Source organism: Diadema antillarum, unplaced genomic scaffold (assembly GCF_040938485.1).
Source record: "Diadema antillarum isolate AM-2024a unplaced genomic scaffold, OU_Dant_1.0 seq00000029_RagTag, whole genome shotgun sequence".
Lineage (NCBI taxonomy): Eukaryota > Metazoa > Echinodermata > Echinoidea > Diadematoida > Diadematidae > Diadema > Diadema antillarum.
Genome location: NW_027271145.1, coordinates 54,204 through 82,076, shown reverse-complemented (window position 1 = coordinate 82,076; position 27,873 = coordinate 54,204). Strand labels below are relative to the sequence as shown.

Sequence of the window (27,873 nt, the reverse complement as noted above, 5' to 3'; positions counted from 1 at the left end):
ATTGCAGTATATGCCCCTCCCCCTCCCCCAACGATGAGAGCTGCTGATTACGAGGTACAAAAGATAATTAACAATTAAGGGCACAATTTAACTCTCATATTGTGCGCCTCCCCTTTCATTCGTAACCATGCAGGTAATTAAAGCTCACACGGGTAATCCGAGCAGCGTTTTTTGTGCCCGAATGGTTAGGCCTTGAACATGCCGAAAAGCTGACAACTCTCTTTTCTGTTTTCCTATAGCACAATAAAATACTCCATAACAATCACATAGTAATACTATGATAGTTACGGATTCGAGATGGCTCCACCTATTCACATTTAAAGTAATATATACTGTAACTGCCATTTGACGCAACGCGTAAATGAGTTGGATGATTACAATAAATAACTTTTCATACAAAGTTGTATGCAGAACGGACAGACCGAGTCGATCAAGAAACACAATTTTTCTTGTCAATGTGAAAACTGTTCAAACTCACATGACATTGATTAATTTCCTTGTTTTAAGTACCAAACAGCTAGCACAAATGACCTTGCATAGTCTCTTTTTTATTTCGTTAGTTTTTGTTATTTTTATCCTCCGTTCGGGATCGAAACAGTACAATTTTACTCAATAAAAGCGGACAGCAAGTTAACATAATTGTAACCACGCTCCCCAAACAAACGCCAGTCTATGTGATTTCAATGTCTTCATTATGTTGTTTGTCTGCCTCTCCGTACAGAACGCTCAATTTTACAAATTCAGCAGTCTTAACTTTGCACTTTCTGTATATTGGATGTATATCGGGTACAATCAAAAGTTTGGGTTGTGGAGATTTTTTCTTTACCGAACACATTGCTTTTTTCGTCCTTTGAAACCATGCATAATAAGATTTTTTTTTTCACTGAAGTACTACCAACCGAACAAGAAACTGTGTGTTTAAAAGCGGAAGAGAGGTCTGGTGTATATTCAACGTTGGGAATCATGCTTAACATCACCCGCCATGTGGCGTTGCTTGGCAAGGACAAAAAAGAAAAAAGAAAAAGAAGTGGAATAAAATAAAACGAAACAGAAGAAAACAAAAGTACTGGCAACCAGCTGAATCCATTGAACTACTCGTTGGCATGAAAGAAAACCTTCATCTTCTCTCATGCCAATCGCACGTATGTATGACAAACAAAAGGAAAAGCAATCTGCAGTAGAAAATCTTCTAGAATCTCACCGAATCCAAAGAAATGTCGTGCACTCTTTAGAAATGCTCAAATCCCACAAACAATAATCTTAAGTGTGTATTCTGTATGGAGCCTGGCCTAGGGGCCAGACTTCTATTTTGGTTCCCGTGGAGGAACTATCGTAGTGTTTTCTGGCAAGTCCCGTCTGGCAAAGGCCTTTTTATTTCAATTCTCAACTGCCGTTGATAAAAACATATCTTACGTTTTGATGCTCATGGTCATTGGTCCCAAACATCAGACATGTCATGGTATGTAGAGTCTTTGTTATATGCCTTGTTAATTATATCGTCTCCACTTGGACGCAGAAGAATTCTAAGCTCAATACTAGATACCACTCGCTCTTCTAAGATGTTGCCTTCTTGGCAACTACAGAGGGATCTCGTATGAAATTTACAATTTTCTCATGAGAATTGTTCCTTGAAAATTACGTGACGTTTGTAGTCAGTGGTCAGAAATGTGAATAATATACTAGAATATCAGGAATTGTTGGAAAAACTGAAGTAAATTAATGACGAGAGTCATAAAAACCAGTGAAAATCCAAGGCTGGCTTGCTACGTTTATTGAACGTATAAGATATATCCGTGCCACCTGATTGATGAGTATCATTGTTAAATCTGCATTGATACTTCCTGATGTACTCTTCTTTCCCTTACTGCAGCCATCTTTTCTCACGGAATCACATCTCCTTGTTAACCGGGCCTTGTTTATTTGCCTGTCAATATTGCTTATATCAGTATACATGTATTACCTGTTCATCAAAATGCTGTAACAAAGAGCTCAACTTCATTCAAGGATGGTAGTTGTTGTTGGTTTTTTTTTAATTCGATGCCCCATTCCAGAGCGGGTTGATAGATATCTATCAACCCGCTCTGCCCCATTCTGTTGACGCAATCATAGAAAAGTTATTGAAGAATGTGTAAGAGTGTGTAAGCTGCGAGGTTTCTGAGAAATACACAAATAAGAAGCACACTCCCCATTCTGGTAGCAAACACATGTTGCTCTTCACGAAGGAAGTCGTTAGATGAAAATTCGTCGTAAACATCACGGGACCTAATTTGACTAACCATCAGGCATCTAAACTGTCTTTATAGATCTTACATGTCTGAATGCATGTTAACTGTAAACACCGTCTATAGGAATGAATACATTTTATTTCAGACGGTGTTTTCGTTGAGGAAATTGTGTTGTGATTAAGGCACGAATGGGACTGCGTCTACGCTTTGGTTGTTTCATTCAATCTTTTTGCATATTGCTTTCACAACATGAAAGCAATTATGTTATCTTTAAATATTAACGAACATTACAAGGTAACTATGATTTTTGTCTCTGTCCAACTTGTAGCTATGGGCATCTTAAGTGCCGTCTGTCACTGTCTTTCTTTTTTATGGACCTCATTTATAACCCTCCCTTCTTGATAAGTCGGCAAACCAGGTTACATGCTTCATCGAAAGAAATATATCATTCAAAGTATGTGTTCTAAGGGTGACAACGGAATATTGCTTATCGTACGTGCAATGTATCACGTGCAAGGGATTACAATTGAGCAGCAGACGACAACTACTTGAAACATCTCGTCACTATGACAACGTATCAATGGTGATTCTGCTCAAGGAGGGTCATGTCTCGCTATGAGTGACTCAGGTTTGTGTGGAGCCGCCGGCTATTCATGTTACCTTGAATAGTCAGCTTACAAATACAATATATATATATTTTTTTTCTTGTAAATCAACTGCCGTGATACATAGAATTTGATGATTGTTGTGAGTACAATTGATTTTTTTTTTCTCACCCCTTGCAATCCGAATGGAAATTATAAGAGTTGTATTGCAGCTGCACCGTGAGCAACATGCATTGTGATAGATACACAGAAATGAACAACAAAGACGATACACAGAAATGAACAACAAAGTTGGCTAACAAGCAATATAGACGGAGGAGGAGAAGGAGGAAGAGACAGAGAAAAAAAGAGAAGAATGAGTAAAACGAAGATGAGGAAAAGTGAAAGACGAATGTCAGTTTTCTTCACGCATAACTTTATATTTAACCTCTTTCATCTATCTGGCTCTCAGAGGAATGGTGCTAGGGTGAGATTTACGTGCGTATAGGTAGTGTGTAGAGAGAAAGTTTTGGATTGTTAAGGAGGGAGAGGGCTCTCGAGTGCCTTATATTGGTCCTGCAGTAAGAATTTTCTGCACTTGTCACGCTTCCCGTTGCGCCAGTAACGCTTCTGAAGGGCTGCTTCTGACAAACTTTACCACGTTATAGGCATTTCACAACACATCGAGGCATTTTATCGTGGTACCTCCTGATTTCTTAGTGATCGACCAACCGCTCCAGGAGACAAAGGCGGGACAGAAGAGCTAATAGCTGCAAGCACTTATTCCTTCTGGTATTGTTTGCTTTGCAAATTATACTAATTGCGTGCGAAACAAATGAAGACAAAGCAAACGATCCCAAGTAGATAGGCGTCCAAACAGTCTTTTATTCCTACTTTTTGGATGTTTTCCGTCACACTTTGGGAGTGATTAAATTCCCCTGCATATCTCAATTGTATATATTTGCATGTTGGCATAAACTGGTTCACATCTTGGCATAAACTGGTTCGCATCTTGGCATAAACTGAGCTATCAATTGACATGATTGATATTAGGCTATGTTGCAATGACTGACTTAGAAATATTATCCGCTGATATTTAGTTAGAAATCATCTATAACCCAGAGAGGAGACTTCCGCTGTCTGTAACTTGGTACATCAAACATTGAATGTTTGACGTGAAATGGCAATTAGAGGCGTGCGAGCGTTTCTGTCGTCTAGCAATAGACTCTGAAAAGGCAGCATAGCTTGTGTCAATATCAATCAATATTGTGTGCTAGATGGCCGTGGACTTGCCACAGAGGTCCACGTCATTGAAAGTAGAACAATGTCAACAATCAACTTCTTCCGCGTCCATGGCAACAGCTTGTTTGCCCAGAAGGTCAATTAAAACAAGCGTTGGTCAATGGGAATATATACCCCATCTCCCCCACCTCTCTCTCCTCTTTCTCTCTGCTTTCTGCCTCAACAATCAAAGAAACAAACAGAAAGGGTGGAACTAACTAATGGTTTGTGTTATTCAAAAGAATCGTAAAGAAGGTAGAATGCATAATAGCTGCCTACACCCAAGGCGTGAGACACTGCAATTTGTTTAATTGACTCGCGTAAGAGCAGAAACATTGTTAACCTTCAGATGTTTTATCAATGCATTTTGTCCTGAAACATGTCATGATATGTGGTATATTTTGTTTACTTTTGTTTACTTTATCATTTTTGTTCGCATGTTGCACTTGGTTCAATCTTTCATTCACTCATTTTCATTTTTATTTCAACACGGTAATAAAATGAACTTGCTCAGCCAGTGGCTGTTATTCTGCAAGTCCGGTCATACAATATAACGGAAAAACATAGCAAAATACACAAAAATACCCACATATCACACATAAAGAAATATTACATACAGAGCATGAAGGAAATACAGACATTGACAAAAGATTGACAAAAACAACACAGCAATGATACTCATCGCATGATGAAATTGTATGACATCATTCTGGACGTTTCCATAATGAAAGATTGATTGTGTCATTTCAAGCCAGTAACAAGAAAACATCTCTTCGAAGGAATAGAATTCAAATACCACTACAAAACAAAACATCGAAAGCGTATCAGCAACAATGGGAATAAAAGATTTTCATATCAATTGCTATGTGCTGTCAAAAAACAAACAAAGAAAATATGAAGAGCTACTTCCATCCAATTTGTTTCCAATTCCATCCAAATAGTTTGAAATGACAGACGGCTGTATGTACGGATATGAAAAACAAAACTGTGATGGTAAAGAATCATAGTCGTAATACATGTGTGTGACATGATGATTTGGGTTATCATATTTATGTGACCAATCACTTAATTAATTATCCATGTCTTTCCTTCTCTTTCAATCCGTTGCTAGGTTACAAGGAGGCGGGACCGTGAAATGGAAATCGGTCCAAGAGAAGAAGCGCCCTCATCATCCATCGTCCATACAGCTTCCCGCTGTCTACGAGACGTGGAAGCAGCCTTCACGCCTTACTCGTCGAAAAGCCAAAGCTGCAGCAGCGAGTCGACGCACGACTCGTAGTGTCCCCTCGCTGTCAAGGCGCGAAGATTCGGACGGTGAGTGCCTCCTTACCTCACACGCATGTACACAGCCACATTTTATGCCTCAATTATTTAATGATATACATAATAATACCGCTTGTTTAGCACAGGTATGTGTTTCCCCCCATACATGTAATGGAATACAGATTCTTGCAGTTTGCCATTCACTAAACGTGAATATCATAATTATCATTCATTACTCGATATATCACTGTAACAACTTTGAACTGCGGCATGGCATTTTTCTCTCATCAGGAAAATCAAACATGAAAAAACAACAGAGATATCAAACTAGGAACACATGAGCGAAATCGACACAGACATCGACACCGGTGTTGTGAGAGTTTATCAGTATGTCCAATGTTACCTCGATATAATAAGATTTTCGCAGCTCTTTTCAACGGACACGAGTTTTCTACTAGTGTGACGATTGAGACCCAAACACAAACAGTGCATGGTCGCATGATAGTAGTGAGTAGAACTAACTAGTCATACCCCTCCTATATAATATATGATAACAATCATACGATATTCAGAAACATTTAATAATCTTTGCATGTGCAGGTCCCAGCAGGACCGTAAGTTCCGCCCCTCCCTCAAAGCCCGCCCCTAACGACCACGACAAACAATCGTCTGACGGTGCAGCTCTGATTGACAAGGGTGGTACCCCTCCCCGACTCCCCAAGCTTAACACGCTCGTCAATGGAGGTAAATATCACGATGCTTGATACCCCTAACCAGCTACATTGCAGATTCAATCACCACATGTTTGTTTTAATGCAATCATAGCATCATCTGAACAAGTGCTTTTATCCTTATATCAAGTAACATTCAGCGTCAGTCAATGAAGTACAAATGTGATCTCACTCTATGGATGATTGTTTTCCTATACGTCCATCTTCCTTTACTTCATGGCATCGTTATATACCCCTTTCCCCTTATATTCTTCTCCTCTTTCGTCTGCTCCTGTTTTTTCTTTAGAGCCACTGTCTATGCTTTTCCCTTTCTTCTTTAGTTCAGTTTATTTTATTTTAGCACGGAACCTGCTTCAGGCCATGGTTGTTCTTCAGCTGGTCCGTGCCTTCTGCCTCTCGTCCTCTTGATCCTTTCTATCTCTCATCTCCGAAGGTCTACAGAACCTTTTCGGAATGTGAAACAGAAGGATGCAGTCAAGAATGAGACACATTATTCGGCAATCAAGCAATTACAAAATCTCACAGTATCACATTAACTATGTGGCATTGCGGACAATATTATAATGATGTATAATATTTTTTTCTAATCTCTCGAAGCAAACAAATAGAAACTCAGGAAAATTTTTCATATGCATTTCTAACAAAAGTAATAGATTTTGAAAGACACTTTGGTCTAATATAAGAGTGGCTTATTATAGTCAAAATATTTAAACGCATTTACCAGTACCTAAACATTGAGCAACCAAATTCTTCGCAGTCCGTATTCTTTGAAGTTGCGTTTCAGCATTGCAGAAAGTCAGCAGTTACCACTTATCCTCACGTTTTTCTTCAGCAGTGAGTTCAGATTCATCCAGTGACAGTCCATCCGTACCACTCGACCATAGCAGGCCGAGAGATCGCGGAACGAAAACGGATAAGCCAGTGTCCAATGACGAAACCTCGGTGAATGCCACTACTACCCGTGACAAAGAGAAGTGAGTTTACGATTTCAATTCTTCTTTGCTTGTTCATAAATCGTCATATGAAGCAGATTGTAGAAATCAAAGTAAAGTACAGATGATATTCCTTCGTGAAATAGATTTATACTTAGAGCTTATAAAGCTTTACTGGGTACAGCCAGTCCACTGGTTACCTTCAACGGCGAACTCTGATTATCGATGAATAGATCTTTTTTTTCAGGTAGACATTTGCCATAAAACTTATATCGAGAAAATACAATGTAGTCTTATACAAATCAATTTCACGGAGAGTATATCTCAAGTAAATCGCGTATTGTGTTGGCGTTATGTTACATGAATTTCTTATGTTACTTTATATATCCTTTCAGGTTACCCAAAGCGTCAAAGAAAGCAGAAATTCACCATGCCAATGATGGTGCAGTATCACCAAAAAAGAAAGAGACTAAAATTACTTCACTCGAGAATGAAAAACCTCAAAGAGCGATAAACAACGAAAAGACAGCGCATGAGGCTCGACACAAATATTTATCAAATCGCGATAAACCGGAGAAAATTGACTCAGTTCCAGAAAAGACAGCTACTATATCAGTGAAGCCACACACGAAAACGTCTTCAACTGCCCAAGTTAAAACGAAGTCATCAGCAATTGATGATACGCATACCAAATCGACACCTCCCAAACATGTGTCTGAAAGCAAACGTCCTCAGGTAGCTCTAGAAAAGAAGAGAGAAAAGTTAAAACCGAAAAAAGACGATAACTCTACGGTACATTCCGATGCACATGGTATCGACAAACAAACTCTCAACAAGGCTAAAACAGAGAGCTCAATCTCCGTAGGAGCCATAGCTAGGAGCTCTCCTTTACGGACTTCTGATACTCGAGATAGATCGACTCATCGTGTGAACGCGAGATCGAAGTCCGATGTTACGAAGCGAAAGCCACCGCTCCTAAGACGACAGACCAAACACGGACACTTCACCGCCAGCGGAGAATTCGTCGCCGCCAACGACGATGGTGAGCAAAGCGAGATTAGCGCGGTGACTGCAGCCACGAAAGACACCAAAACGTCAACAACATCTCGAAGAAGCCACGCGAGCAACGCATCGTCAGGGGCAAAGACAAAGGATGGTGCCAAGAAACCGTTTAAGAGGCGACCAGTCATCATCACTAAAAAGACACTCGCGCGGCAAAAATTCTACAACTCGGTCTACAACAATCAACGATTCAAACTGCAGCGACAGGTGATCTTCCTGAAGAAGGTGGAAAATGCTCAGGAAAAGATTCATGACGATAGGGTACGACAGGCACAAGAACTAGAGAGGCGTAAGAGCGAGAGTATCGTCAAACAATATCAAGCCTTGAAGCACATTAGAGATCGATTCGACGAGGAACAGGTGAAACGGTTTTCACGACAATACGTGTCATGGCGGAGTGTGGAAACAGACCGTTTGAAAAGAAACAGTGTTGCCTACGGCCTGCCTGACAATATATACGAAGATCGGTACGACAAGACTCTCAAGGAACTCCCGACGATCAAGAAGGCGCCACAGCAAAATTCTGGGGACAAGAAGTTTTCACGATTCGCGAGATGGGTGAAGAATATCAAAAAGTTTGAACTGATTCTAAAACCAAACACCGGTGCCGGTTTGGAGGACTCCCTCCTGCAAAGCACAAAGGGGGCGCTCGTCGAAGGCAAGGATATTGTCGAGCTCCATGAATCAAGTGAAGACGGAGGTAAGAGAGAACGGAACTTTTAAATATTCAATTTTGAGACAATTCAAACAGTTGTGAAACTCTGTCTTTCCCCTATTAACCAAAGAATTGTGACAATTCAGTTTTACACTGTGTAGAATTGTAAATACGAAGTTAAAGTGACAGAACATAAGTTCGTGATCAATGACAGAAAGTTTCCATAACATATTGCTTCATTATCGAATGACCAAGTGCTTTGATCGCGAGTTATAATGAGTTTGTTAATCTCAAGTATCAACAGTCTTTATTGTCGCAATGCAGAAACAGAAACGATTTTTTTTAGTATGTTACCTGAATGACTGTCGTCTGTGTTTCTGTATCGTCCTATAGGTGGGCGGACCAAACAGGTCAAGGTGCGAAATGTTCTAGGATCAGCACGACGTCTTCTCAAAGCCACTCAGGATATGGGTGAGTTACGAGCATTGCATTCTGATTCCATTTGTCACATCTAGCCCCAAGAGGGGGTCAGAATCCTATGCCATTTGTATCCTTAAAAGGGGCATTTCCAAGAATGTGGAACAAGCATTATAATCATGTATGGTTGGCCGCCCGAGTGTGTGTGTGCGTGCGTGCGTGTGTGTGTGTGTGTGGGGGGGGGGGGGGGCATCCAACAAGTAGGCCTACCTGGTCCCACCCAATATTGCTGGTGCCATCCAACACACCTTAATTCAACAAACCCATACAAATTCACTGAATAAGCACCATGTAAACTTTGAAACGAACCAGAAATGTAGAATTATAAACAGAAAAAATACATATAAATAAAGTGTTCAGCCATTCTACATTTGAAATGATACAAATCAGTATAGATCATCCAGTGATATGTTTGACTCGCCTTATGTTATACAGTAATATGTTCTCTTGCACTGTGTTGGTTACTCACCAAAATGACTGATTTGTTTATTCTAACATGGCATTACCACTTGAGTTACAGGCTATTTACTCATTTTTGTTTTGTTTTGTTTTGTTTTGTTTTGTAATGTTTTGTTTTCTCTCTCTCCCTCTTGAAACCAGACGCAATTAGTGAAGTTTCAGATGAAGCCAGCGAAGATGAAAGGGAGAATGCCCGGCTTGGCATCAATGACTTCAACATCGACGACGACGACTTGTCATCGCTAGATTTGAGCGACGACGATGAGAAGGGGAAATGAATCAGCATTAATCCGTCCGAATGTCAGTTTTGTCATCTAGATGACGTCATCAGTGCCAAAAGCATATCCTGTATCATTAGACGCTCGTTTTTCAATAAATCGCATAGGCCTATTTAATTAGAAAATCTTTTCTAGTGTGACGATCATGCTGTGTTTGATTTCTGTACGTTGTATATCCGTCCTTCATATCCACCAACATTCCTTTAGTTATCCTCGACAGGCTAGTCTCAAATCAGACTTTGTAAACCTCTTCTTTCTTGCCTATGTGATGTTATTCCTCATAAGATACTCTTTAATATATTCATGTACATTTTCCCCATGGGAGCTTTGTTGAAATTTTTAATACACGCATAGTCTTATAACAAAGAGCTTGTGTGTAAAAGACATCACTGAATATGAGTGGTCAGGTATAATTCTCTTACTTCCACTCAAAGTAGATGTAGATTTTTTTCTTTGCTAACATACCTACATGTTTGAACATACAGAATGTATCAATATGCGAGACAACTCTTTGCAGCCGAGTGCCCAACTCTTGAAGATATGTGATAATGTCCAGGGGATTTTCAAAGTTTTGAAAATCATACAGAGTAAATATGGTTTGTGTTGTTATAACAGCATCGATGATTATCGCAAGTGGATATGAACGCGATATCCCTATATGCTTTTGTTTCAGTATATCTTGAAAAAAAACCAAAACTCTATACATGTCCTGTAAAAGTGTTTATTGAGCCCGGCTGACATAATGATATCTATAGAAATGCACTACAGGGTATTTTAAGGGTTCTGAGTAAGTGCCAGTATTTGACTTTCTACACAGTTTGTTCCCTCCGACTCTAAATATCTCTTGATAGTTGGAACTACGCATTACATATTATACTGTGTACTATTACAACATTAAACCAAAGAGCTCCTTGATTAAACCAAATTTGTTGCAACTAAAATGTTATATAGGCAGCCTATGTGTTTTCAATTTATTGAAAAGGTTCTTAGGATTAATTGAGAACCACATGTTTGTTGTCGTGGAAAGTTTTAACGGGATGAGCTGCTAATACTTTTCCCGACATAGCACTTCTAGTGAAAATTGAAATTTGCGTGAATAATTAGTTCTAGCTCTCCTCATAGGGATGCAGATACAACTCTTTACATGTTTATTGTTCTCAGTGAGCTACAAATCAGTTAAAATTTAGTCTACATCATCCAAATCAATATGATTAAAATAACATGTATGCTTCACAGGATATACATTGTACAGCTACGGTTTCTTGTTTCTTAAAGCATTTATTAACTCAAGGTGTGAAAGGAAACGTGAGAAATGCTGTATAATAAAGGCAAAGGTACATTTTGTACTAGAATACACTGAAAAATGAGGAAAAAAAAAGAAACAAACAAAATTATTCAGAAACCAAGAAAAAAGAATGAAATCAACCTACAAAAAAAAAAATCACTAGAATGGGGGAAAGAAGTATTGACCCGTTGCAGTTCAGTGAACAACTCTGAAGTCTATCCCAATTCTCAATACTCTCAATGCTTTCATATTGGAGCTCAGCAAGACAAACAGGTCAATTTTATGTAAAGGCAACTTCTGATTACCTAAACTTTGCATTCTCTGATAAGAAAACAAAGACTTCTTGTATATGTATGTTGTGATTTCCCATTTGTGTGTTGCCCTATTTATGTTGAAATATTAGTTAGAAATAATTTTGTTCATTTGGTAGGTCAATGTGTGTGAATATTTACATAGAACAAACTGACTTTTAATGTTTGTGTAAAATGAGAATCAAACACCAATTCAGGGGTGTGTGAACAAAAGAATCATATTTTGATACCATTAATTAAAACACTGCTGAACAAATCATAGTGAAATGTACATGTGTTTTGTATCTATTAAATAAGACTAATGTGACATGAAGATGAGCAATTATACTTGTGAGAATGTGTGGAGAGAGAGAGAGAGAGAAAGAGAGAAAGAGACAGACAGACAGACAGACAGACAGACAGACAAACCAAAGATATAGAGGGAGAGAGGTCGAAGGTCACAGGCTAACAAAAACATTTCCAAAACAATAATTCAGAAAGTTACTTCTACCAAAACAGAAATCTTTTTATGTGACATCACTTGTATGGAAGTTGTTTGTTTTCCTAAGTTTGATGATGAATATACATCCAATCACTGGAAATTCTTTCTTTTTTTCTAACTCTGATGGGGAAAGGTAAAGAAGTTTAAATGAAGTTGATAAATTCTTTGCCTATTGAAAGGGGTATGGCAGTATGTTTATCAGAAAGCTTTGTTAAGATGATAATTAGGACATTTCCTTTTTAAACTGATAAATCACGCAATCCTCATTTCTTTCTCTCTCACCCAGTTCTCAGATTTCCTATGGACATTATTTTTTTGAATGCACAAATGAAAACGAATCACATGAAATACATTCGGGTATCAATACGCATCAACAACTCTTCAACCTGATGAAATATCTCTTCTCAATCTACTTTGTACTCCAATCATGTAATTTTTAAGATAAAAATGTGGGTGTGAGTTTGCGTTTGTGTATCTGTGTAAACTTGTGTCTGTATCACTTTAAATTTCTAGACAAGCCCAATAAGGATGGCAGTACATGCATCTTACTAAGTTGCCAGTGTAAGCAATCCATGTACAACTCAAATTATCCAGGGAAGGTGTGAATGACTTTCAGATTCTGCTTCATTAAATTTTGTCTTGAAGTCACAGAGGAAACATGTCAACACACAGATAATTAATAACAAATATACAAGAGAAAATTGATACATATTCAATCTTTAATACTTTGAAAGATATATGTATGTACATTGTAATGTACACTGTATATGTAAAAGAGTAACATTGTCAAGAATATAAGACAATAAGAGAGTGATGGCAAACAACATATTCACATCATCTTTGGTTATACAGCATATGCGAAACGTAGCTGGAACACGCAATCATGCATACACTTGTATGTTGCATGCTGTGCAAAACAGGCAGTATAATGCAAGGCTATATGAATGTCAGTTCCTAATTTGCAGTCATTAATAATCACCAATCATCTGGCTACCAAATTACTGGCTGTTTGGATCATTTCTAAACTTACATTCTCAAAAAGCTGTCGTTCTAAATTCTGGATGCTGTGTCATGAGTGGATGATGACTGTGTGACAACAAGTGACCCATGTCAGAAACACTTCACACATGAATTTTCTTGCCACTGCTATTCTGCATGGTGAATCAATATTTTACATATTTTATTGCAATCAATTACATCTATTCTTTGCAATTCCTCTTACACAGGGTTTCCTATATAATGTAATGTCCTTAAAACAAAGTTTGTTTTGTTTTTTTTCCCAAAGCATGCAAAAAGCCTCCTTCAGACAGTAATCTCCAACACGCATACAATGTATGTGAATATGGTGGAGAGGCACCTGAGAACAGATCAATTACCGATTTCTTTTCTTTTAACTCAAGTAGGAAAATCACTCTCTTACTCAGATTACTGAATCACCGCAACACATCACAGCTGTCTGTCAAAGGGTAAAAGGCATTCTCTTTACACATGACCTTTGCATATTGTATGGAGGTACCAGGGTATGTATTGTAAGTATGACAGAAACATTTCTAATAACAATTGACCATGCCCATGCATACAAACACTGACATTTTACATACAGTTTTTATTAACAACATACAGATATAAATGATTTAAACACACAATGCTACAAACAAAATGAGTACTAAAATGATCAGATGGGTAAAATCTACAATGGGGAGATTTTTAATCTCCTTTGAAATCTTTGATTCCAAATATGGCAAGGTGGTCATTGTTTGATATGGGAGAATATGAGAAGGGGAGGGGAAGTATTTACACACATGAGCACTCTGATGATAAACTTGACAGCTTAGCAATTCATTTGTCATATTCAGAATAATGAAATATGATAATTTCCAACTGTTCTCTGTCATCTTTATTGAAATTTGAGAATGTAAGGATTTAAAACTATCAATCCTTAAGCATTCCACTGCAAGAGTCTGGAAATCTTACCAAACTTGTGGAATTCTTCTGAAAATGGAACACATGTTTCAATACTCATCGAAAAACAAAAAATGGCCTTCATTTGCCATCCATGATGTGGAGAACTCCCATAAAAGGAAAAATGTAAAAAAGAAAGAAAAAAAGAAAGAATAAACATCTATGCACACGTATGAAGAATTATTCAGCATCCAAAAACATTGAGGTATGGCCAACTCTCGTCATAGAGAATGCATGAAAATTCTGCTTCCTTAAAGCAAGTTTAATGCAGACTTTAACATACAAACTTAAATAAGACTTGAGAACTGAAGGACCAAAAGTCAAGTTGAAAGTTGACATGTTCTCTTGTAAACCTGACCGGTAGGCCGATGGTACTTGTTGCAATACTATCTTGATCTTAACAGACATTCGGAGATGAAATTGTATCAAATTGGATGTCATACAAACAGGGAAACTATCTATGAGGTTGGCACATGTTTAAGGAATACCTGTTTAACTTTCCAATAGATGCCATCCCAAGCCACTTGCTCCTGATTGTCCCTTCTCCTTCTCCCTCTTGACAAATTTGGTGTAAAATCGATCAATCCCACTCTGATATTGAATGCTATCTCATCCTTCATTGATGACATACAACATGTGGAAGACTTATGAGTCACAGGCCTATGTTACAGTAGTCTTTGCATGAGTTGAAGTCCTTGGGACTGGAGAAAGTGTTTCAATGCATGCAAAATTCATCTCTTGCAAGAGTCAAAAGTTTTGACTCAATTGATTTCTAATTTTGTTTCAATTAGTTCATGTCATTATTTCATGTATATATCAAAACATATATTAACTAGTGTCTATTACGTATGTTTCTGTGGCATGTTGCTGTTAGCCAGACACGGCTTTTGTCATTGAATTGCATAGATTTTCTATTTAATTACGTCAATGTAGGGCAAATTTGTCAGTTGCACTTTCTGTTGAGTTATTCTGATTAGACATTACATGGGAATACAATGTCCTAATGTACCAGTACGACAAAACAACAGTAATGCAAATTAATTCATGCACTCATCTGTGCATGTGTGTGCATGTGTGTTTTATATCGGAGATCATTGCTGTGTTGTTAGCCAATGTCCCATTATGATAGTGGGGTTAACCAACCAGCGATCACAACAGCCATCATAAAACTTTGCTGATTTTTCACAATTAAAATGACACACACACAATTTGTATGTTGTATGTAATGCTCAATGTGGTGTGATAGAGGTATTCATTATGAGATTAACAAGAAGACTTGGTCACTTCGAGCCATGCGATTAAATTCTTGTTGACTTCCAGTGAAAGGAACTCAAATGTATCCAAGAATTCACCTGATATACAAATGCAAATTTGAATCAGTCAAAATGCTTTTAGTACAGTCAAACCTGTCTTAGCGGCCACCCGTCTATAGTGACCACCTGTCTATAGCGGCCACTGAAAAATCCCCCTGAGAGAAAAGCCCTGTTAAAGACCCTGTGTATAGCGGCCACCTGTCTAACGCGGTCAGCGGCCACAAATCTTGTTTCCTGCGGTAGATTTTAACCTGTCAATAGCGGCCAAAAACCCAATGGGGCTGTAGCCAAGCCGATAATTCAGCGTGTTTTTCTGCTTTGTAGCCGTGCGGGCAACGTTCAGTGATTGCCACCGCTGCATTCATCCATCAATTAGTCATAATAATGCACTAGCGTTAAGCTTTCTCCACGACAATACACATACTACTGTGCAACAATTTCATATACACTGGAATGGTTAAATGCATGAAACACACGGTGTGTGTACATACATGCACACATACATGTACATGTAAGGATACAACGATGATACATGTACATGTAAGCAATGCACACAAAGTTGGATTACCTGTCTACAGCGGCCACCTGTCTATAATGGCCACTTTTTCCGTCTCCCTTGCTTGGCCGCTATAGACAGGTTTGACTGTATATGAATGCAAAACAGAGAAACAGGGACATTATTTTGGCTTTAGTTCAGGCAGTTTTGGGATCATGTGACTTCAATTCATGCAGACTTTACTGTATACATACAAATATGTGAGTTGATCTTTGGTTGAAGAAATGTTTAGTGAAGTCTTAACGTCTTGAGAGAGGCCCACGTCTTTTCTTGGCTGGTGGCTGTCCATTATTCTCCTTGTCAACCTCCTCCCCATCATCATCAACCTCCACCACCTCCTCTCTCTCCTCCTCCTCCTCCTCCTGCCCATTCAGCTCTGCATCCGTTTCATCCTTGGAGACAATCAACAGATCAGGAAGAAAACTTTAGCACTATATGCAATTTGGTTGGTACGTAATCACAACCATAATATCGTCGGCCTCATGCCAAAAGGGCCTTAACACCATAGACTTTGTACACTGTTAGGGCCCTTTTGGCATGAGACCGACGATATGCAGCATCTGGATCAAGCCTAATGCAACCATTTAAGAACAACTAACAGCCTTTGTAGTACTATGGGACTGAAAGTGTATGACTCCCATGAGAGGGAATGACAATAATCCACGGACAAATCTTGTCCCATGCACACCATACCCACTTTTATAGCAATGTAACGTCCAAAGCAACAATAATACAACAAATTCACCAATATCAAATTCACATAAAAACGAAAGATGCTTGCTTGCTTGTGTTTTACTTTTGTTAGTTTTCACGTTTCCTTGAAATCTGCAAAATTGAGATGATCTGTCTGCACAATTTGTCTTCCATGAGTCACTCCACGAGTGTTACACTGACCTGTCAGTGATTGAAGTCTGAAATTCAACACCCATCCTGCCATTTTGCATCATGTAGTATTATGGAGAACCATACTGCATTAACTGACAAAGCCTAATATCTGCTACAGCTATGAATATACATTTTTTTTTTTCCAAATGGAGACATAAGGTAAACTGTAAGCCATTTTTAGCTAAAACATTCATTCATATTATCAAAGACTCAGTGCTTGTAAAGTTACAGTTTAACATATGCAGGGCTTGACATTAGCTCCGGCCCAGGCCACTAAAAACTGATGTCGGGCCATTAATTTCCCAAAAGGTTACCTTTTGGTGCCTCGATTGGGCAGCTACAGTTCAAAATGAAATTTTATGTTTCCTTTTATTTCGGGCCACTACATTTCTCTTTGAGACCACCAAAATTACCAATTCAAAGGCTTTAGTGGCTTGAAAGGGCACCAGAAAGAAATGTTAGTGTTGAGCCCTGTTATATGCACACGTTAATTAACACAAATTATGATATTAAGACATTAAAAACTAAAGTCTGTAACAATTTACAGTCACACCACATTTAAAGGAAGGAGTGTTCTAGGATTCATCACTAGCTTTATACACAATACCTCATCAGAGTCTGAGGCCTGCTCAGCTAGGTTTGCCTGGACCATGGCTGTGTTGATGCGGAAATCTCTCGATGTACTCAGCTTGAAGTCAGCCAGGAGGTTGGTCTACGATACAAATTATCATCGGATCGTTAATCAAACCAGAACCCTTACATTTGCATAACATTGCAAATGATCTCACAGAATCAAGCGTAATTATGGTTATATCTTTTACATAAATTTGATAATTTCATATAATTACTGTAAAGCTCATGAGGACAAGTATGTAACATGTATAAGTAGAATGTATCGTTATTATCATAATCAATTCAATGTACAATGAAATTTCATCATTGATATCACAATCAAAATCACCTTCACCATTTTCATCTCCCATCATCTTGAGTATTAATATCACAGTAAGAGGAAGACTTGAGACTTCTCCTTATAATTTATACTTCTGTATGATACAGGTGCACTAGACAACAAAGACAAATGACGAAAGAATGAAAACAAAACCTCAACAATTCATTTAAATAACTTGTAAAACAGAATTCTAAAGAACAGCGATAAAGTATCACACAGAGTCATCCTAATACCTACCTTGGTCTTCTTAGAGAGTTTGATGAGGAAGCTTTCATACTGCTCGATGGCATAGATGAGATTTGGAATGGGTCGAGTCTCTCTCATCACCACCCGCGCCTTGCCTGCCGTCAGGGCTGATGACACCGGTCCTTTGTCCCCCTTCTTCTTGTCTTTACTCTTACCACTCTTACTAGCTGCTTGGTGGGCAAGCTTCTCTGACTGAATTTGCTGTAAGGGGATTAACAAGACATCATAGATTAACATCAAAGGGTTGTCATCAGAATTATGACCTATCATGGAAAGTCTCCAGCATTTAGATTTGGGCTATGACACAATATTTCAGTAAGAATTCAAATATCTAAAGAAGAATCATATTCAAATATTAGGGTTGATATGATATGTTTGTTTTTCACTCCAAATTGTAATATGACATCAAACACATGTTGATTCTCATGGCACAAGTCAGCCATGACCTGATTTAAACTTTAGACACATGCTTATCACTTCAAACTTCCCACAAAATTTCATGGACTTTAGGGGAGCTTGTTCAAAGGATATACAAAATAATGAATATTAATTTCTGATACAGACAAGATAACAAAGAATTAAACTTTTTTGCTACAAACAAGTCTCTGGCACCATTTTGAGGCATGGCATGTGACAAGGCGCCATTAAACCAGGTGAAGTCCACATGCCGACATCATAAATGGGAAAATAATGCTGACCCCACATAGTTTTCCCCAGGTGACAAGCTATAATCAGCAAAAGGTATCAAACAAGCACATTATTCCATACAGAGAGCAAGAAGTGTCTTAAAGAATAGTATACTGTAAAACGAGGAATTTTCGCGTGCATTTTAATTTCGCGAATTTCACGAGCGCCAAATTCGCGAAATTAAAATGCACGCGAAATGTTTTGTCTACACTACATGCATTGAACACCAGTGGCAATTCGCGAAAATTTCATGCCACGAAAAGGGCTGTCGGCTCCAATTCGCGAAAATTTCATGCCGCGAATATATCATGTTTTACAGTATTCTCACTGTGTCAGGTACAATCCAAGATATTTCACCATGATGTAACCCCCTCGCCATGGCAAACACAGAATTGGAAGGTACAAAACACTCACCTGTACATGTGTGATGAGGCCATAGACATATTTGGTGAGATGAGTTCCAGACAGCCTGACAAGCTTTTCAAACCTGCCTGACATCTGACCAGACTTCTGGGCATACATCACTAGGTACTGGGTAGATATGTGAATGAAAGGGAATGAGTTGGATAGACTTTAAACAGCAATAGCCAAGCAACAACTGTGGGCTAGTGACTGCTTTCATAAAGTATATTAATATAATGTATTTGTTACAGTTAACAACCTTAAGAAATCAGTTCCCCATCAGTTACCCTGTACTATGTGAGTATCATACCCTTCATGATCTGTGCAATCTTTTGGCTCCTTTTCACTACATCACAACACTGTGATATTGAGGTGTAATTTGACCGTGAAATCTTTCAAGGCTTCTGTGGCAGTAGAACGTTGGGTGGTAGAAGGCTTTATTAATGGTGCACCATATATTCTTTCTTGGGTATGTTTCATTCTCTTGAAAACCGTTGCAACATGCTTGCCGAGACGTCGGGATTGGGTAGGCCCTTTTCAGGGCCACATACATACCCAAGAAAGAATATGTTGTGCACCGTCAATCCTTCTACCACCCAAATTTGACCATATTGTGTGCTAACTCCAGAGTGAGAAGGAGTCTGAATCATGGCCTACAACACTTGTAGGAGCCGTTCCATGCATTTGTTTCATTTGCGCCATCTAGTGTTGAACATAGGAAAAGTCACATGTATGTTGGTTGTTAGGGAGAGAGGAGAGGTGAGGCGCCAGGGTAAGAAAAGAGCTTCAGAGGTGAAGTGAAGACTGCTGTTAGAGATAGGCAGGAAAAGGGTCATGAAGAGCAGAAGGTAGAGAACCAGAGGTAGGGGTGGAAACCTACAAGTTTCCTTTAACCTCTCATTGCTTACGTTGTTTTCTTTGCTCATATTGTGTGATATTTGCCACTTGGTTTGGATCAAAATAAAAGGAAGGGAATTGTTCATTTGACCGCCAGATGAGATCCAAATCTGTGATTACTATCACTGCGTGTGTCGCATGTGAGTACGACAATCAACGGTGTGGTGCACGATGAACAGTGTGTTGGTGCGCAGTACAGCTATTAGGAGGTTTAGGATGCTGTTACATAGCACGGAAGAAACATCGATGTCAGTATATGGGAGCGTGTAAGGCGCCTGTAGGCGTGTGGCTGTTTAGTACGGCGAATACCCCCCTACCGTCTGTGACTGTGTGTACGTGAAACGTCGAGAGTGAAAGGAACAGCTGAAAGGAAGGATGAACATGTGTATTTAATGGTGGACAACATACACAAAGTCACAAGATCACACATAGGACCTCGGCGCGTACATTCTTAGTTAAAGGAAACTTTGGTTAGCTGTTCAGCTGCACAGTTCATGACTCGATGAGTTAAAGGGACAGGTCTAGCAGTAGCAGTTATTACGATTTTGAGTTGGATATTGAGGATCAGAACTGCTAGAAATCTACATTTCAACTCTCAACGAGTCAAGGCATTTATGATGACAGCATAACGTTGGTCACTACCCACCCTCGACGGTCTAACAGAGTAACGTTACATTGAGGCGAGTTCAACTGGAGCCAACACAGAGTCAGATGCAACAAATGGAATGACAATGGCAATGGTTTCAGTGTTTGGATTTGCTAGGTGAACTGCGAGTGTGACTGTGAGTACTTGTACAGGCACTAACAACGTTAGAATACAGTGCAGTGTACATTTTGCCCTGCTGGATAAAGGCAGGCATACGTCTTGTGAAATATTATCGTACTCTATAGAATTAGGTACAGGTACAGCCCTACATACACATGGTAGAACCTACCTAATAAGATGAGTTCATAAAAGATGAAATAAGCAGTAGAAAACATATTGAGTGAACAAAGCATTCTGTCCAGAGACTGAAATGTGGGACCAAGTCTATGACTCTAAAAGTCTAATGTCAATGATACCAAGGAGAAGGATATGAGACAGGACTTATGTCTGGATATGGTATTTTGGATCTACTATCTGGTATTTGACTACAAGACCCAAGAACTGTACACTCTAGTCAGATGTAGACCTACAGCATATTGTGGAATGGATTGCACATCAACAACAATAGAACCTAAATGAACAAATGAGAAAGATGATTAGAGAAATGCAAACCAAGGCACATAAATATGGAACAGAATTAGCCTTGAAAGAGGATCGTAGTCATAGAGGCAAGGCTGCGCAATGAGGAACAGCTACTGGGTTGCACAGGAAGTAGGTAGAAGACAGGATCAGACTTCAAACAAATAGGAAGGAGGAGGACCATCTATGATATAAAGCAAGATCAGAAGAAGGTTCTACCAGTAGTTGTGAAAGTAAATTGAGAACTTTGCAATACAGATGGGAGAGGTAGCAGATGAAGGATAAGCATCTCGCACATCAGGTCCACATTCAGAGGCAGGATCACTAGTAAATAGTAGGAAGGACGTGAGAGGCTCTCTCGTCTAGAACCTATTTGATCTTCACACACTGGTAAGTTTTGTTGGAGATACACAAATGGAGGAACCAATTCCAAGTTCGAAGTTATTAGATGGTTCACTGCAACCAAGTGTTGTTCTGCAGAGCATGGATCCATGGATGCCAGTAGATTCAGATTTCCCTGGGACAAATTTAGAGATTGAGGAGTCACACGGAGCAATGCCGCCCCCAACGAAGTGTGATGAGGTACATGCTATGGATAGTGTGTCACAAGCATCAGGTAATTCAAAGACCAGCGTGACCAGTGTGCTCATGGAGGCTGCTGGGAGGAAGGCAGAACTGATGGTGAAGTTGGAAGGATTGAAGAGGAGACAGGCCCTCGAAAGGGAGGAACAAGAACTGCTAAGGAGAAAGGAACAAATGGAAGTTGAAATAGAACTTGCTGCAGCTACTGCAAAGGCAGACGCCATGAAGCAGTTTGAAGGACCATTCCCTCGAGCCTTTAATCCCATTCCAGCAACACCAGTGCAAGTTCATAGCCAGACACCAAACCCAATCACAGGCAGTCCTGCAGAAGGAGATTCAAGAGCAGATGTAAATGCGGCCAGTCACTTGACAGAGGTACAGATGCAGCAAAATCAACTCACACAGCTTCTGTTGGAGTGTCATATGAAGTCATCGTTACCACAGAGGAATGTGCAACCCTTTGATGGAAATCCCATGTATTTCCACAGTTTCATGAGGGCATTTGAACATGTGATTGAATCCAAGACTACCGATAACTCAGACAGGCTGTACTTCTTGGAACAGTACACAAGAGGTGAGGCTAATGAAGTTGTGAGGAGCTGTATGTATGGTGACAACCATCAGCAGGCTTTCATCAAGGCAAAGGCATTGTTGGGGAAGAAGTTTGGTAATAAGCATCAGGTCCTCGACAGAATGATGAAGAAAGCTGAAGCTTGGCCAAACGTGAAGAATGAGGATGCTGAAGGATTACAGAGCTACACACTATTTGTGACCGAGCTGAGCAATTTGGCCAAGGACTTGCAGCTTGAACAAGAAATCAATCACACACAGCACATTAAGATGGTGATATCTAAGCTGCCATTCAAGCTTCGAGACAAATGGAGGTACACTGTCGACACCATACAGGAAGTACATGAAGAACCCCTGACATTTGCTGATGTGGTGCGTTTCGTGAGTAGGCAATCACGAATTGTAAACAACCCATTGTATGGTGATATAACAGGAACACCAAAGTCAGGCGAGGGACGTGCTAACCCATCCAAGGCTACTCCTTCAAAACCAAGGCAGAGTTTCAGCACTGTTCTAAAGAATGATGAAAGGAAGAAGTGCTTGTATTGTAACAAGGACAATCATCACCTGACAGACTGCCGAATTTTCACCAAGAAGCCCCATGATCAGAAGGTGCAATTTTGTCGCATGAAGGGTTTATGCTTTGCTTGTCTCCGAGGATCTCATTTCTCCAAGGACTGTAAAGAAAGGTTGAAATGTGAGCTGTGTCAGAATAATCACCCTACAGTGCTACATAGGAATCCTGCACACTCAGATGAGAGGAAGTCTGAAGCTCAGAGCCAGGTAGAGAATGCTGAATCTGAAACAACTCAAAGGAAAGAAAGGGAATCTGACACTGGAGTGCAGTCAACAAGGAATGGAGAAGGAACACGAGTTGTGGAGAACCATACTTGCTCGATGACGAATCGTGGAGTAACAATGGATGCACAGCCAGCCATCATTCCTGTGGTGGTGCGATCAAGGGCAACTGGCAGAGAAGTAAACACATATGCCTTCATTGACAGTGGCAGCAATGGGACATTCTGCACTGAAGCACTGAAGGAAAGGTTGCAGGTTAAAGGAAAGTCAAGGATGATACATCTGCAAACCATGACTGATGAGAAGGTGGTACGAACACACGTATTACATGATCTGGAAATATGCAACATCAACGGGAAAGATGACTTTTCCCTTCCTGAGGTCTATACTAGGGCATCTATACCCGTATCCAAGGACGATATCCCGAGAAAGGTCGATTTGGAGAAGTGGTCGTATCTACAGGAAGTAGAAATGCCAGAGATAGACGCTGAAGTGGACATATTGATAGGAAACAATGTGCCAAAGGCATTTGAGCCCTTGCGAGTCATCAGCAGCCAAGATGGTGGGCCATTCGCGTGTCAATCAAGATTAGGATGGATGGTGTATGGATGTCAGAGGCATGACAATAGGAAGCGACAGTGGATCACCTCGCATAGAGCTCAGGTTAAAGGCTTGGATGACATTCAAGAGAAGTTGAGCAGTCTATACAACACAGATTTTACAGAGCTGCTGTCGAATGACAAGGAGGAGATTTCCGTAGAGGACGAGAAATTTCTGAGAGATGTAGGAAAGACGATCAGGCTTCGTGATCAGCACTATGAGATAGGACTCCCATTCAGAAGGGAGATAGACTTGCCAAATAACAGGCCTCTCGCCGAACAGAGACTTGAACATCTGAAAAGGAAGTTCCAAAGACAGCCTGATTTCCATCAGAAATACAAGGAGTGCATGGAGACAACAATTCAGAGCAGATACGCTGAAAAGATAGGAGAGCAGGAGTTGACAGGGACAAAGGGAAAAGTCTGGTACCTGCCACATCACGGAGTCCTGCACCCACAGAAAGGCAAACTGAGGGTAGTGTACGACTGCTCAGCGCAATATCATGGAGCGTCCCTAAACCACGAACTCCTAAAGGGGCCGGATTTGACCAACAGTCTATTCGGAGTGCTGACAAGATTCAGACTGGGAGAGGTAGCCATCATGGCTGACATAGAGGCAATGTTTTCTCAGGTCCTAGTGCCCAGGGTAGATAGAGATTTCCTGAGATTTTTGTGGTGGAAGGATGGGGACTTTCAACAGCCGCTGATCGAGTATCGTATGTGCGTACATGTGTTTGGCGCTATTTCTTCTCCATCATGCGCAAACTACGCATTGCAGAGAACGGCGGATGAGCATGTGAAGTCATCATTTAGGGATGTAGTAGAAATCATTCACCGTAATTTCTACGTCGATGATTGCTTGTATTCTACCGATTCAGTGGAAAAGGCAATTGAGACGACAGAAGAGCTGACAAAGACGTGTCAAAAGGGGGGATTTCACTTAACAAAGTGGAACAGCAACAAGAGAGAAGTCCTGGAGCAGATCCCAGCTGAGGAGAGAGCGAAGGTTGTCAAGGATTTCAATTTTGAGGAAGGAGGAATGCCAACCGAGAGAGCACTTGGCATGTTATGGCACACAGAAGATGATGCTTTTGGATTCAAAATCCAGATGAAAGAACGACCACCTACTAGAAGAGGAATTCTCTCCACAGTTTGTGCTCTGTTTGACCCCATTGGATGTGTGTCTCCAGTCACATTGCAAGCAAAGCAGCTTCTACAGACATTGTGTCGGCTGGGACTAGGGTGGGATGAACCTATCCCATCAGAGTTGCTGAGGAAATGGCAAACATGGCAACGGGAACTCCCACATCTGTCAGAATTCAAGATGCCTAGATGTCTAATGCCGGGGCCTTTCAGGGCAGCGAAGTCAATCACCCTCCACCACTTTGCCGACGCCAGCGAGAAAGGTTATGGCACTGTATCATACATCAGGACAGTGAACGACCAGGGCGAAGTGAAATGCAGCTTCCTGATGAGCAAGGCAAGAGTAGCCCCTTTGAAGCAGATTTCCATCCCTCGAATGGAGCTAACAGCTGCGACAGTAGCAGTGCGAATCAATCGGCTGGTAAAGGAGGAGCTTGGTGTACATGTACCTGTGGATGACACATATTTTTGGACTGATAGCATGACAGTGCTCAGGTACATCAGAAGTGAGACAGCACGGTTCAAAACCTTTGTGGCAAACAGGATCGCCGTAATTAAAGATGGATCGCGAGTGAACCAATGGCGACATGTCGAATCTGCACTCAATCCAGCTGATCTGTGCTCTAGAGGATGCAGAGTTGCACCATTCCTCAACATGAAACTGTGGAAGGAAGGTCCAGACTTTCTTCATGCAGATGAAAGCATGTGGCCAGCGCAACCAGAGAACTTGGTCATGGCAAGTACAGACGACCCAGAGCTGAAAAGGAAGATTTTGGCTTGTGATGTTGAATGTGACGAGCCATGCCTGAGGGAGACAAAGAGTACCTTTGTGACAAATGCAAAGGAACGTGATGAAACACTTGACCCTGTTGGAAGGCTGTTGTCTCACTACTCAGACTGGACGAGTATGAGGAAGGCAGTGGCATGGATGCTGAAATTGAAAGAAATGCTGAAAATGAAAAAGAGGGGTCAGAGGGATGACACGGGTGAAGCTACAAAGCTGACTACGAAGGATATGGAAAATGCTGAGGAGGCTATTTTCCGCTACGTCCAAGGGCAAGCATTTGCTCCAGAAATTGCAACACTGAGAGGAGAAGAGTCAAAGGTCAATGGGAAAAGAAATGGAGTAAAGAAGTCAAGCTCCATTTACAAGCTTGATCCTACACTTGACAATGGCCTGCTCAGAGTCGGAGGAAGATTGAGTAAGGCAGCCTTGCCTATGGAGGCAAAACACCCATTGATTCTGCCAAAGGGTCACCATGTGTCGGAACTCATCCTGAGAAACATTCATGTGAACTCTGGACATTGTGGGAGGAATTACATTCTCTCCAATTTGCAGCAGAGGTACTACATGCCTGGTGCCAATTCAGCTGTGAGGAAAATGTTGCGAAGATGTGTCATGTGCAGACGACGCAGAGGGCAGCTGATGCAGCAAAAAATGGCAGATCTTCCAAAAGACAGAGTGATGCCAGACAAACCACCGTTTACACATGATGGTGTGGACTATTTCGGACCAGTGGAGGTGAAGAGGGGACGCAGTATGGTAAAGAGATATGGAGTGATGTTTACTTGCCTTACCATACGTGCTGTACACATTGAAAAGGCAGACTCGTTAGACACAGACTCATGTATTGCTGCCATAAGACGTTTCCAGGCACGCAGAGGAGCGATCAAGGAGATGAGATCTGACAATGGGACCAATTTTGTCGGCGCTGAGAGAGAACTCAGGCAGGCAATCGAGAGCTGGAACTTGGACCAGCTTAATAATGCGCTGTTACAGAGAAACATCCAATGGACCTTCAATCCACCTGGTGGATCTCATCATGGGGGAGTCTGGGAGAGACAGATTAGGACGGTTAGGCAGCTTCTTTTCTCCCTGACGAAGCAGCAAGTCATGAGTGACGAGAGCTTGCAGACGCTATTCTGTGAAGTGGAGAGTATCATCAATAGTCGACCCATCACTAGAGTTTCTGACGACCCAAACGATCTGGAAGCTCTAACACCGAATCATCTGTTGCAGTTGAAGTCTACCCCCCTGCTGCCCCCATCGGTCACTAGGCAGACCGATATTTATGCGAGACGTCGATGGCGACAGGTACAATATATGGCGGACATCTTTTGGAGGAGATGGCTGAAGGAGTACCTGCCGCAACTGCAGGAGAGGCAAAGATGGGTGTGCCGCAACAGAAACATTCAGGTCGGAGATGTTGTGCTCGTCGTCGATGACACGCTACCACGAAACGTTTGGCCGATGGGACAAATTCAGCGAACCATACCTGACAGAGAAGGCCTTGTCCGTCGCGTTGAGGTGAAGACCAAGACTGGTGTTTATCTGCGACCAATCAGCAAGCTGTGTCTCCTTTTAGAGGGAGATTCATGACTGTTTTTGCAGATCTACACATTCGATCGCGATGGAACATTTTGCTGGAATTTCGCGATACTCTCAGTGATCATATGTGTGTAAAAATTGGAGATCCGGATACATATACGCAAGTAAAGGTGATCAGATATTGTGATAACAAATTCTGGTTAGTATAGAGTGTGTTTTGACAATGAGTAATTCCTTTTTTGTATTTTTTACATGGAACAAAATTTGTGTCGCAAACCGACAGGAATTCACATTGCGTTTCGTCACAAATCAAGTCAACCAGCTGAAGGGGAACTGATCGTAAAGCTTGGTTTGTGATTGGACCGTGAACAATTTTGTGTCAAGCCTGGACGGACTGTGCGAACAGATATTATGATGTGACTTGGACTCCATGGGATTTGATAGAACAAATGAGGAGCCAATTAGTCACATGAACAATTCGTCAGATGCAAGAGTTGAATTTTGTATGCAAGTACAGTTTCGTTACCTGGTATACATCATTATGTGTTTTGATAAAGCATTGATGTGATTTGTATGCGGTAGTTTTTATAATTGTATGATTATGCACAGATGGTATTGTGTAGTCATATATAGTGCATTTTGCCATGTGATATGTGATGGATACAGACAAATGCTTAGCAGAATTTGCTTATTTGTTTGGTTG

At 40.6% G+C, this 27,873-nt stretch overlaps 2 protein-coding genes across 2 annotated transcripts in view; one reads left to right on the top strand and one right to left on the bottom strand.

Annotated features, from left to right (window-relative positions):
- The first annotated feature begins 5,169 nt into the window (after nt 1-5,169).
- LOC139725246 (uncharacterized) lies at nt 5,170-10,523 on the top strand. Its single transcript, XM_071636339.1, has 6 exons — nt 5,170-5,404; nt 5,954-6,097; nt 6,917-7,058; nt 7,412-8,778; nt 9,127-9,204; nt 9,811-10,523. The coding sequence occupies exons 1-6, from the start codon at nt 5,170-5,172 to the stop codon at nt 9,945-9,947; spliced, it is 2,103 nt and encodes a 700-aa protein (XP_071492440.1). The 3' UTR covers nt 9,948-10,523.
- Nucleotides 10,524-15,902: 5,379 nt separating this feature from the next.
- The window catches only part of LOC139725254 (Fanconi anemia group I protein-like), a 44,800-nt gene continuing 32,829 nt past the window's right edge, over nt 15,903-27,873 (bottom strand). Inside the window, exons 29-32 of the mRNA XM_071636346.1 lie at nt 19,040-19,156; nt 17,930-18,139; nt 17,348-17,452; nt 15,903-16,247 (exon numbers count right to left, since the gene is read on the bottom strand). Of these exons, the coding sequence (XP_071492447.1) occupies nt 16,095-16,247; nt 17,348-17,452; nt 17,930-18,139; nt 19,040-19,156 (585 nt within the window). The 3' untranslated portion in view covers nt 15,903-16,094. The remainder of the gene's footprint in view (nt 16,248-17,347; nt 17,453-17,929; nt 18,140-19,039; nt 19,157-27,873) is intronic.